Below are 13,931 nucleotides of genomic sequence, written 5' to 3' on the forward strand. Positions count from 1 at the left end.
CTTCATTTATATTGCATATTTGGAAAAATTTTGGTTCCCTGTGATGGAAATAGATTATGGTATCAACTTTATTTATTGATTGTTTGCAAAATAAATGCACTGTCATATCGCGATCGTGAGACAAGTAATTAGTATCGCCATACGTATCTTGTCATGAGGGAAGTTTATCGTTGCAGCATTTCCAGCTAGGGTGTGAATGGGTTTTTTTACGTATATGAGCTCGAGACTTGTCATGAGCTATATATTATCATTTGAATTTAATATTTCTGATTCTACTCCATTCCCAGACATAGGGTCAGTTTGTACAATTTACCGATATTATACATAAATCAAAACATCTCCCAGTAGGGATGTATTATTGTAGCTAGTACATGATCATGAGGAAATTTTGAGTACAATGTACTAACAAATTGGGTAGAATTGAAAAATGCTAGGCAGCTGGTGACTAGCAACATAGAGAATCATATCAGCTTGATCATCTTTATGACGAGTATACACTACATCACCCACCTTCTCCTTCTACAGTGTATTCATGTATGGACACCTGTAATATATACATGTTAGATCCTAGATGTTGTGAAGAAAACCCTGAAAATATAGGTAGGAATGAAACTGTATAATAATTCAAAAAGTGTTTTATGTTTTCTGTGTACAAGTCTAAATTAATTGTAATTATCAACAAACATTTTATATATGATCCTCAAAGAAATGGAAAGTACAGGTCCCTACCAGCACGTACAGTCAGGTGTGAGTTTCTGTTTAGCCATTATGAAGTGGTGTCCATAGTTAGAAAAATATCACTAGTTTGAGTCTTAGTGAATATTGTTGGATATTTTAATTTTCACATTACACACAGGTATATATATACAGGCACATGTAATTAAAACAAGATTATTTCTGTCATGATCTGTTCTGGAATTCAGTATCTGATTTTGTTTTATTTTCAGGTATTCAACATCAAGACAAACACTAACATGGATTCCAGATTCTTTCTTCACAAGGTAAATGTTGTAAATAAAATGTCCTGTTTAAAAACTAATTCAACAATCATGTATTTTCAGGTAATTATTTCTGTTGAAACTTGTATCATATACCAATGCAAAATGTCAATTTCAGCTATGCTTACAACCATTAATTCTTGCATACATTCATCACAGCTCGCCAGTAGAAAGTCAGGGGATCTATTGCCATACACCCAGAATCAGCATTGGTGTCATTCTAAGATAGCAAATTTGAAATTTTTATTAAACAGTGTTTTGTCAATAGTCAGTACTAATGAGGATACAGCTTAGGTATTCAACACCATTGGTATTACATATGCAGACCTGCTGACCTTAACTCTGACTTTTGACCTACTTTTACTAATCTGAATTTTAACCCACTCATTGAGCTATGTTGTCTTCTGACATATTAAGTCTTGTTCTTTGATCATACTATATTAAAGTCTTTTAATAAAAAGAAATTACTTTGGTCTCTACTGACTATCTTTAAAAGTACAGCTTGGGTTGTAGAATAAGGTAAGGAGTGTAACCTGAGCTCTATACAAAAGTGAATATAGTGTGTTCTTCTGCAATTTCAGCATGCTAAGTGGAAGAATTTCTTCCCTGAAAGATGAAACTGGAGCTGTAAGTACAACCCTGAATTCCAGTTCATAGATATAGTAATTAATCTTATTGTCATGAATTTATTTTATCATGGTTTTAAAGATAAAGTCAATGTATTTGATTTTATTTCAACAGATAATTCAGTCAATGTGTTTAAATGTTTTTCCACAGATAAAGTCAATGAGTCTAATTTTTTTAAGTCATCGTGCATATATCCGACCCAAAGGGTCAGGATAACATATAGCCATTGTGCTTCGTTCGTCATCGTGCGCCGTCAGCCATCAGTTGTGTGTAAACTTCAGCTCTAACTTACTTAAAATGATCCTAAGATGGTCCTGACCAAGTGTTGTTATTTTTTTGGGTTGGTCTGAAATCCAAGATGGCAGCAATCTTGAAAAAGACATTTCAAATTTCCTCTCCAGTTCCACTGGTGCCATCAAGCTGGAAATTGGTGAGGATGTTAAGGAAGGGGAGCCAACAAAGTATTATTATTTTTCAGCCTTGAAAAATCTTTGACATGGTATAGACATTGCAGCCATTGGGTAACATGATTGCGCAATTAGGGTTTTCCTGAACAGTGAACAACACTTATTTTTCAAACTTCTTCTCAAGTTTCACCAGTGGCATTCAGTTCAAACTTAGCTTTGATGATCCTGAGATTGTCCTGACCAAGTATGGTTATTTTTCTGGTCAGTTCAAAATCTGCAATGGCTGTCATAGCCTACAGTGCCACTACACTTGCTAGTGAGTATGTATACTAGAATAGTACAAGGATTTTTAGAGTCAGATGACTGTTGAAGTCCATGGGCCTCTTGTTAGTCTATATATTTAATTTTGACTCAGAGGCAGAAAATAACATGACATTTGTTTTTGTTGTAATTCCTGCATGATAAGATGTCATACAAAAATAGAACAGTTAGTAGTATACAGTATACACCTACAGTGTCTTTCCTAGCAGGTAATTAAGTGCAACATTGGAAGGATAAAACCCTTTGCATGGGAAATTCTGATTGATCATTAAAAAAAAATCATCCTTTTGTTCACAGATATTTATAGACAGAGATCCAAAACTGTTTTCTGTGATATTGAATTTCATGAGAACCAAAGAAGTTGATTTAAGGTAATACTTTAATTCATTTTGCGAATATTTTATCATAAAGAGAAAAGATATTCAGTAAATAATATAACATGACTGCAATATTCCTTTATCACACCGACACTGAATACAATATATTATCATGTATAACATGCTGTTGTTTCTAACATTCAGTTTGCCTTTTTATTCTGTTTATATCTTTTAAGTGAATAAGAATATACAGTATATTCACAGATCATATTTTAGTTATACTATTGAGATAGATTTGTTGTGTAATGAAATATTGATTTTAAGGGATATGGACCTGTCAACGTTACGCCATGAGGCAGAGTTCTACGGAATTACCCCGCTGGGTATGTATCAAACTGTTAACACTTATCCACGGTATTACCAGACATAAAACAAGACTGAACACTTCTAACATCCTATCTCACGAGGAAATGGAATATTTCCAAATGAGGTTTCATTGTTGACCTTAAAACTTCCCATGGTTTTCATCAACCATACATTTCTGGAAATATTGTGTTGTTAATTTTTCTCTGGCACATATATGGAAATTGTGATAATGGGAAGGAGTATTTGGATATCAAATTAACAGGGATGTTACTATCTAGAAATGGATAATTAAAATCATGCTTATCATACAGATAAATTGTAAGCTCTCCCTGATGGGTAGAAATTCAGATAAGCTGTAATTGTCTGTAGTGTCCTTGATTTAAAGTTCTACAGGGCAAATATCCAATCTACAGTCAATAAAGAGTTTGTTTCCTGGTATAGATAACACATCACCAGTATACCTATATACATCATGAATGTGATATTGAAGAACATTGTAAAGTCTCTGTTACCTGTTCTGATAAAATCTTCAATATAATCAACTTTGTATGAAAACAAAAACAAGTTAGGCAACAGAGAGGCACAAAATTGAGCCTCAAAACACACACACACACATATATATATATGAATTCAGAGAAAAAAAAGTAGATTTGAAAATTTTTGAAACCAATTCTCAGACTCATATAATCTTTTGAATTTTTCCAAAAAATGGATTCAAAATACTGGGTAGATCTTATTTTGTTGTCATGAATAAAGTTTTACAAGTGATCAGGTTAAATTGCTTTAGTATCTCAGAAGCAAATCTATACACAGCTGTTTAATGTAGACATTGTTACATTCATATACCAACAGAAAACTAACACCTAATCTTACTGCTTCATATCATGGCAAGACAATTAGTTGTCTTGTCCAATTCACAAGATTCGCCGTAATTTCAACAGAGGATTTCCGATTACAACAGTATCAATTTTACTGAAAAAAATTGTTTGCGTATAATGTCTTTTTATTTTAAATCTGTATTACAGCATGTTGTGTAGAGATTATGTTAAGTTGTAAATTATTGTTCTATAGTACGCCGACTTGGTCTGTGTGAAGACTTGGACCAGGCATCGTGTGGGGACGTCCTGTTCCATGGATATCTCAGACCTCCAAGTAAGTTTATTACCATCACAACCTTTAAGTAAAGTTTATTTTTAACCAAAGGTTTCTACAACTGATATTGATTTTATTATTTTCTTATAGGATCAGTCCGTCTGATAGGTTTTTATTTTTTTTGAAATTCACATGTGTTTTGACCATCCTGACTTATCATTTGTAGTGCATCATCTGAAGCTTTCTGAATTAAACTTCTTCACCAAGTTCCAACTTTAGGTCTCCCGACCCCCATCACCTTTTAGCCTTTTGACCCCGAACCCCTATGCCCCAACTTAAGTTCCCCTGCTTCCCTTTATGATATCAGTTGTTCATGCCGTACCAGCTTATGACAGTTTGAAAAATGCTATATAAAATGTTTCCTTATGCCATGATATTTCCTTCACCTTTGACCTTTTTCTCTATCAAATGGCTGTCCAGTAAGGTTACTTGTTGATAGATATTTAAAGAGCTCATTACCTGTTTTTACAGATCCTCCTGTCCCAGAAAAGCTTGACCGCACACATTCCCAGTCTGTTGCCAGTATGGATAGTGTGGGAAGTGTCGGGCAGAGAATGTCTGACCCAACAGGGTCCAACAGCACACATTCCAGGTATGACAACATCATTACATTCCAGGTATGACAACATCATTACATTCCAGGTATGACAACATCATTAGGTAGACCTCAAAACTATAGTCATAATACAAATAGTTTCATTGCTGTTCAAAACGGAATGATAAAATATCTGCATATTGAAACCTGTGAAGTTGTCAGATAGTGCAAATAATTCTAAATTACCTGTCAATATTCTGGCAATGAATTTAGGCTAGATTTTGTATACACTTAATAAGCATGATTAAGTACACTTAATAAGCATGATTAAGAAGGCAAGACTTGGGATTTTGCAAGAAATATAATTTCTGATGAAAATTTAAAAGTTAGAAAATAATTTTCACAGAAATTGTATTGCTCCATGAACAACAAGGGTCATTTTGAGGTGGGGTATCCTTGTAGTAGTTGGTGACTATCTCACTGAACAATATATGGAAGGTCTGGCACACAGATCAATTAGGAAAAAGTGTCTTTCCCATGGATACAACCAAGGCAGCACAGACAGGCCCATTTCTCAGCTTACCAAGAAACACAAACAGACATTAGTAATTTAGTAGGGAGCATTGAACCAACACCTGGGATCTTCCTGGAGATTACATGGCCGGCACTCTAACTGACTGAGCTGTCGCAGCCCCTATACAGTGGAAGATCTTGTCCCCTAATATTTGGAAATATTTAGACAGAAATGGAACTATCGACATGTTGGTGTGCAGTATTCATTCTGGTTTATTTGAATACATATTTTGTAGTTATTAGAATACAATAACTATTTTCTTTATGTATTTCTTTTCAGAAAAAGAAATGTCCATCAGGTTAATTTTTCCTATAACAGTATATAATTATTATCATTGTCTATAAACAAAGTCTGACTTTATATACCTGTAATTATACTCCCACTTAGTAAAAATAAAACATCAGTCATTGTCAACTACTAGTATTAATATTAAAACAACAGAAAATTGTGTTTACAAAAGGGGTTAGGCCTACTCTCGCCATACTGGCTCAAGGTGACTCACACACTTGTGATGTCACAGCCTGGAACCTATCCAAAGTGACGAACAGCGCTAGTGCTGATTAGCTATTGACAGACAGGTAAAAATAGCCAGTTTTGACAACTTATATATTGGGACAGAGAAGGCAGTTTAAGATGCAGTTTTCAATAGTTTCTACAGCATATTTATACCCCCGCAACGAAGTTAGGGGGGTATACTGGAATCAGGTTGTCTGTCCATCCGCCGGTTGTCTGTAGACGCATTTTGTCCGGACAACTCCTCCTAAACCGATGGGCCAATTCCGATGAATCTTCACACAAATATTAATGATCATGTGTAGATGTGCATGCCACTATATTTTTCTCAAAATTAATGTTGCTATGGCAACTGGCCACTATAAACAGGTTTTCCGATAAGAACCATGACTTTAAATTTGTCCGGACAACTCCTCCTAAACTGATGGGCCAATTCTGATGAAACTTCACATAAATATAGAGGACCATGTGTAGATGTGCATGCCACTTTTTTTTTTTTTTCAAAATTATGGTTGCTTTGGCAACTGGTCACTATAAACAGGTTTTCTGATAAGAACCATAACCTTAAGTTTGTCCGGACAACTCCTCATAAACTGAAGGGCCGATTTCAATGAAACTTCACACAAATATAGAGGACCATGTGTAGATGTGCATGCCACTTTTTTTTTTTTCAAAATTATGGTTGCTATGGCAACTGGTCACTATATTACTGGGTTATCTTAGTTAGCCTCTAATTAACAGTTCCAATTCACCATTGACTCGTGCAGATTGCGGGGGTATAAGTCAGCCATCCTGGTGACAGTTCTAGTTATATCAAACCCCAAGAGGACAGAAATCCATCAATTAGATATCTACAACATGTTTATATCAAATCACTACAGACAGAAATCCGTCAATTAGATATCTACAACATGTTTATATCAAACCCCTATAGACAGAAATCCAGCAATTAGATATCTACAACATGTTTATATCAAATCACTACAGACAGAAATCCGTCAATTAGATATCTACAACATTTTTATATCAAATCACTACAGACAGAAATCCGTCAATTAGATATCTACAACATGTTTATATCAAATCTCTACAGACAGAAATCCGTCAATTAGATATCTACAACATGTTTATATCAAACCACTACAGACAGAAATCCGTCAATTAGATATCTACAACATGTTTATATCAAACCACTACAGACAGAAATCCGTCAATTAGATATCTACAACATGTTTATATCAAACCCCTAGAGACAGAAATCCATCAATTAGATATCTACAACATGTTTATATCAAACCACTACAGACAAAAATCCGTCAATTAGATATCTACAACATGTTTATATCAAACCACTACAGACAGAAATCCATCAATTAGATATCTACAACATGTTAATATCAAAACTGGAGAGGACAGAAATTATTCACTACAGATTTCTTGTTTCTTCAATACATGTACGTATATATACTGATGCTGTCTGTTAATATATACCATCTAATGTGCCTTATGTACAGGTGCTACTCATTGTATCTTTTTATCTATACACATTATTATCCAGCATTGTTATGATCCAAAACATATTTATCCATCTTGGATATAGATAATGTGGCATGTGTTTGTCGGTAATGTTTTATAAAACTCTTGATGAAAACTATACACTGTAGATTTAAGTGAAGTGGAATGCTATATATTCAAACTACACTCTGAAAATAATGTGTTAAGTGACACAGATGTTTGGATATGATTTCTTATTAGCAGGTAAAAACTTCTAATGTAGGGGACACAGCAGGAGTTTGGATATTGAAAGGTTAAATATGCGGGGTTTGGATATGTAGTATTCTACTGTAATAAGATCTCATTATTGAAAAAGTTATCTACATTAAAATTTTAGAACCATCATGTGTAACTCTGATTGCCAATAATGTACCATTTCTACAGGAAGTTTCCGTAGGTATACAATAGTCCTGTATGAACCATCATGTGTAACTCTGATTGCCAATAATGTACCATTTCTACAGGAAGTTTCCGTAGGTATACAATAGTCCTGTATGAACCATCATGTGTAACTCTGATTGCCAATAATGTACCATTTCTACAGGAAGTTTATTTCCATAGGTATACAATAGTCCTGTACCATTTCTACAGGAAGTTTCCATAGGTATACAATAGTCCTGTACCATTTCTACAGGAAGTTTCCATAGGTATACAATAGTCCTGTACCATTTCTACAGGAAGTTTCCATAGGTATACAATAGTAATGTACCATTTCTACAGGAAGTTTCCATAGGTATACAATAGTCCTGTACCATTTCTACAGGAAGTTTCCATAGGTATACAATAGGAATGTACCATTTCTACAGGAAGTTTCCATAGGTATACAATAGGAATGTACCATTTCTACAGGAAGTTTCCATAGGTATACAATAGGAATGTACCATTTCTACAGGAAGTTTCCATAGGTATACAATAGTCCTGTGTTATAAGTGTTAAGTCTGATACATGACTATAGAAAGTCTCCATATAAAAGGAGTCTGTTACTCCCCTACAGCTGGTATTGATAAGAGAAATACAAATCTTACTGTAGAGATCCTGTGAACAAATATCTAGTAGAAAACACTTTTGTATGGGTTGTAAATGTTTAATAGCAGAAGACATGTGAATACTAGTTATTAGTCCCAAACAGTGTAGCCCTGGGGACTATAGGTCTCCCCTCAGTCCATCCTGTAAATATGTATGAATATATTGCCAGAGTTTTTCAGCGGCTTCATTCCATGATGGATTTGGATATGTTGTTGTCATAAAATGATAGCAGATTCAGAAGGTAGGAGGTGTGATAGAAACCATACCTACCTTAATATGAAGATATTACTCATCTGTGATAGAGATATACAGGTTTGACTGTACTTGTTATTAGATATCAGTCCTGTAGTGTTAATGTACAGGTAAATATATAATACACAGGTCCTCCTCAGCAGACAGTCCACATCAGTCAGCTGACCAGTCTACAGAGGCAGTCCCAGCCAGACATTCCGTGTGTGACTTTCGTACCATTAGGTGGGACACAGCCATGCTCCCTACAGGTGAGTATAAAGGGTATAATGTATACTTATCTGTGAATTGTATCTCCTATATTATCTGGCCATCCATTCAACTGTCTGGTCATCCTACTTTCATTTCCCACTCAATAACTCCTACAGCATGGGTAAATGTTTTCATTATGAATACTGAATTCAAAATTAATTTTGATCAGCTATTTCCAGGGCTTTTTCTGGGGGCTTTTTGGGGCCGTTAATGGGCCCCATTCCCAATTGAAATTATTTCACATTTTAGCCAAATTCCAAAATTTGCAGTTTACTCTTGAAAAAATCTTTCCCAATTCACCAATTTTCTTCCCAAAATGAGACAAAAGGCCCTTTCCCAAACCAGTGAGAAAAAGCCCTGATTTCAGTATTTCAAAAATCGAAAATTTCATCCGGTCTGTTTATATCAAGTTTTTGTTTACTCTGTATTTGTTCTATTTACGGTCAGAGCTGTACAGAATTATGATTTTGTCCTTGTATGTTGAAGCTACCTGGAATACATGTTGTCTGTTTCACAGTCCAAGCTGTCAGGAATTGCGATTTTGTCCTTGTTGTAGCTATATGTTTTGTCTGTTTTACAGTCAAAGGTGTCAACAAATACAATTTTGTCCTTGTTGTAGCTATATATATTTTGTCTGTTTTACAGTCCGAACTGTCCGAGATCCTCTACGTATCAGTATGGTGAAGGGCCACCACAACTGGATCTGTATATCGTACCCACACTTTGTCTCCTGCTTCAGGTACATTTTCCTAGATATCAACATGGTAATAAATCTCTGCCAACATTGGAATGGCGAGTCAGAAATAAGCGAATGATTTCCTGGATTTTACAGTCATGCTGATCAGGAAAGTTCAGTATATGCTGTCAAAAATGAAATATCAAACTGTTTTCACAAAATGTTAATATAATTAAGATTCCTTTGATATACCTGTAAGTGTTGGACCAATCTCTGCCTGTCCATGTAAGATCTGTACTATATTTACTAGATATTGCTGCATTTTACAAATTTTAGTCTGGTAGCGAAGTTTATCAAATATTATCCACCGACAAACTTTTATCAACATTACACCTCAGGATGAAGGACTCGACCGGCTGGCACTTGATATGGACAAGTCCCTACATGATGTGCCCCGTGGAGAGAATTGCCATCAATGCTAAAGTCCTCAATCCTAACCAAGACAATACCAACAAAATGGTCGCTGCCTCCTACGGCACGGACATCCAGCTGTGGTCTGTGTCTGACGACGGGTCGAGTCGTGAAATAGGTCAGTCAGACAAACAGTGAGAAATTCTGTTCATATGTCAAACAATCTAATTAAAATCTAGATGGTCATTCTCACTAAGTTACATGAACATCTAATAACATGCCATAAGGGGTCACGTTGGGGTGACCTTTTAGATTAGCCATCATCTGGAAATGACTACTTCCAGAATCTTGAAAGTGAATTTTATATGTGCAATTAGAATGACTAGAGTGCATAGCTTGCATAATCTGTCAATTTGTTTCAATTCATTTCGTCACACTAAGCATATAGCTATATACATGCTGTGCTGAAATGATTTGCTTCAGATGCATGCTGTAACGGAATGTTTTGCTTCAATGACATTGACAAATTGACAATTCGCCCTGAAAGTGAAATACACACATGATCTTAAAGGTCACCTTGATGTGACCTCTTATGGGATGTTGTTAAATGTTCATATAATGTAGATTTTAATTAGATTGTATGTCAAAAAATATTAATACACAAATTGTTTTAGCAGTAATGTAAGCCCATGGGACACCCACAGTACAGAGTAATTTCCCAGATTGTAAATAGTTATTTACATTATCACAGTACAGAGTGAGTTCCCATGTTATAGATAGATATTTACATTGTCACAGTACAGAGTGAGTTCCCAGGTTATAGATAGATATTTACATTGTCACAAATGTAGGTCATGTTATTTACATTGTCACAGACCTAGGTCATGTTATTTACAGTGTCCAAACACTGTATTTCCTTCGGAATCTGATGGTGCCTCTCATTGACGGCTGTATGTTGTAGGTGTGTTTACTCTGAATGTTTCTGTGGATTCCCTCTTCTTCATTGGAAGTCAACTTGTAGCTCTCAGTCAGACAGGAAAAGTGGGAGTTTGGCACGCCATGACCCATAACTGGCAGGTATGTGATATAGGAAAATAAAATACACATAAAACAGTCCTACTACATTCTACCAGATTTCCAGTGAAATTAATTCTAATGCTTGATGTATTCTCAATAGTTTGAGAATTTTATATGACTTGAATTTTGATGGTTGAAAAGTCTTCAAAAAACTTTCAACTTCCATAACTATTGAGCTAGGCCAATAATTTCTGATACCTAATAAATATAAACAAGTCTTATGTAGATCAGGGATTACAAATTACAGGTAGTTACAGCATCAGAATTATTCATCTGTTGACATTGTTACCTTATCAGATTGACCAATCCATCTATTTTATGAATATGTTTAACAGGGAAAATTTCAATCAGTCATCTAAGATTTCCTTAGCAAAGTTTTGACCACCATTTTTGCAACAGATTTGATGTATTCCTATGTTTTTTGTTGACAGATCCAGGATGTGGTCCCAATCTCAAGTTACGATACAGCTGGCTCCTTCCTCCTCCTCGGTTGTGAAAATGGTTCCATATACTACATAGGTACACGATACAGACCTAATTATACAGAATAACGTGATCATTCTTTAATGTTACATTTGCAGAGAAAGAATATGCCCTTTGTATCTCACTGTATGCCGCCAGATGTAAGCAATGTGAGACAGGGAATAATATTCAAGTTGCCAAACACAAAGCTTGCAAAAAGATTCTATTGTTCTACTAAGGGGACAGAGAGCCCATCAATAAAGCCTGATGTATCCCACTGGAACTGGATGCAATTGTAGGCAATGAATTAATTCCTCTGTGTCTTTAATATTTGGGACAATAATATTTAAAGACACCATCTAATGTCTGCCCTAGAGTAATGATATTCTAAGGTGCTGGAGTGAAAATCTATTACGTTAGCCTTCAATTTTTTTCTTGGTCAAAAATTCTATTGATAAAAACATGGCTTCTTACAAAGGTTCTTTAGTATGAAGAAACCATATATGGGTATAGCTTGATTAGAATCTGCCTCTTTCATTCTAATATATGTGATTCAAAGATGAGCATCATATGATTAACAATGAAGACATTTGTTGCAGTATTACTTATAAAATCATTACAGATATGCAGAAGTTCCCGCTACGTATGAAAGACAACGACCTGTTGGTGACGGAGCTGTACCGTGACCCCGCCAATGATATGGTGACCGCACTAAGTGTCTACCTCACCCCTAAGACAAGTAAGGAGGACACGCTTCATTAATCTAGTGTCTTTTTCGTGTCCTGCAAAAAGCAGACGATTGGTATCACTATGTCTTCTTCGTCGCTGGCGGCATCGGTGGCGTTCCCACAAAGGTTATAGTGCGATAACTCAAGTTCCCTTGGGCCAATCAAACTCCATCTTCATGCAGATCTTCCTTATCACAAGTGCTTGATTGGGATTGCTTGTCAGGTTCAAAGGTCAAGGTCACTGTTTCTCGATAGAAAATCTGTTTCCATGCAATAACACTTGTGATCAAGGAATTCTTGCTAAACTTCTCATTGAACTATAATCTTGTAGATGTAGAAAATCTGGCTATGATTTAATCTTCAGTTATTTTGTTTTAACAATTTTATCTCTCCTTCTGAACCTTTTTAATATCGAACATTAATCTCTTTTAAAAGGAAGCCATATACTTGACTACCTGGTGTAAAAATCTTGTTGAAAGTCTTTGGTATACTGGTGTCTGTTAAATTATTATTTAAACACAGATTCAGTTTGATCAGTGACAATGTACATCATCACCCTGTCAGTACTTTGTTAGTCATTGTGATGGCTAAGTGACACATACTAATATGTACACGTGTAGTCTGATACAGAGTGAACACTTGATGTCCTGTATACTATACCACTGCCAAATTAAGTATGTGAGACCATTTGGAGGGTGAAGCATCACACATACTAAGTGGATTTCATGTCTCCTCTCTACTTAATGCAACAACAAACACGCAAATACCATTTGCCGACTAGCCCGCCGTGTATAGGAATAACAAAGAAAGGGACAAAAATACCAGTCGGAAAAATACCTCATATCCTTACTATTATTAGGTGAAAAACCAAAACAATTTTTCTGAACTATATTCGATATATATCGCAAAAAAAAGAAAAAAAAACATTTGGAAAACACTCAAACAAAACTTTGCATGTTCCGAAGTACCTATATGTATAAACCAATGTATTAAATTCCTAATTTTTTCGTTACGCTTAACCACTTCTCGATTGAATCCGCGACATAGCCATCTTTACTAGACTCACTGCGCCAATGCCTGTGACGCTTGAAACATCTATCATTAACACCATTATTGGCCGCCATACTGGCCCCTCCTGCCCTTAAAGAACGTAGGCCGAAATTCCTACCCTCCGAAACCAAACTTAGCCGTTTCAAAATGGCCTGCTTGGCACCCGTGTAACTAAGAGGTTTTTTTGTGAATCAAACCACAAATCGAACCCGATTTATTAACCGGCTTAAATAGAAACTCGTCAGATTCTGTGTCAATGTTGGCAATACGGACATATTTCGATAACATTACAAACGGGCACGCAACCGTGTCGCCTTTGCTACTCACAACTTCGTTACCGAAACGGTATTGATCTGTTTTGCTTTTACGCACTACAAGTGTGAAATAATCGTCCGAAAAAGTTATATCGGAACAATGTAGATTGCTGAGCTCGTTATATCGCAGAAAACCTGAAAAACTAAGCAATATCATTGCTAAATCTCTGACAACTAACAAATCAATAGATTCTGAGAAAATGTTACAAAGCGTAATCAAAATGTCACTGGTAATAGAGTCCTTTTTACACACTGGTTTCTTAGCTGTACGCTTTGAGGCCTCCAACAAATTTTGAACGAAAATGTTCGTCGTCGGATCCTG

General features: G+C 35.6%; 1 protein-coding gene across 2 annotated transcripts in view; it reads left to right on the top strand.

The window, feature by feature from the left end:
• LOC117323095 (BTB/POZ domain-containing protein KCTD3-like) overlaps positions 1 to 13,931 on the top strand; it is a 53,552-nt gene that overhangs the window by 23,703 nt on the left and 15,918 nt on the right. For both annotated transcript variants that reach the window (XM_033878107.1, XM_033878106.1), the window contains exons 2-13: positions 948 to 1,001; positions 1,580 to 1,625; positions 2,651 to 2,724; positions 2,995 to 3,053; positions 4,108 to 4,188; positions 4,660 to 4,780; positions 8,772 to 8,890; positions 9,537 to 9,630; positions 9,966 to 10,156; positions 10,940 to 11,055; positions 11,487 to 11,574; positions 12,140 to 12,256. In XM_033878107.1, coding sequence (XP_033733998.1) covers positions 948 to 1,001; positions 1,580 to 1,625; positions 2,651 to 2,724; positions 2,995 to 3,053; positions 4,108 to 4,188; positions 4,660 to 4,780; positions 8,772 to 8,890; positions 9,537 to 9,630; positions 9,966 to 10,156; positions 10,940 to 11,055; positions 11,487 to 11,574; positions 12,140 to 12,256 — 1,160 coding nt within the window. The remainder of the gene's footprint in view (positions 1 to 947; positions 1,002 to 1,579; positions 1,626 to 2,650; positions 2,725 to 2,994; positions 3,054 to 4,107; positions 4,189 to 4,659; positions 4,781 to 8,771; positions 8,891 to 9,536; positions 9,631 to 9,965; positions 10,157 to 10,939; positions 11,056 to 11,486; positions 11,575 to 12,139; positions 12,257 to 13,931) is intronic.

This window comes from Pecten maximus, chromosome 3, assembly GCF_902652985.1.
Source record: "Pecten maximus chromosome 3, xPecMax1.1, whole genome shotgun sequence".
Classification (NCBI taxonomy): domain Eukaryota; kingdom Metazoa; phylum Mollusca; class Bivalvia; order Pectinida; family Pectinidae; genus Pecten; species Pecten maximus.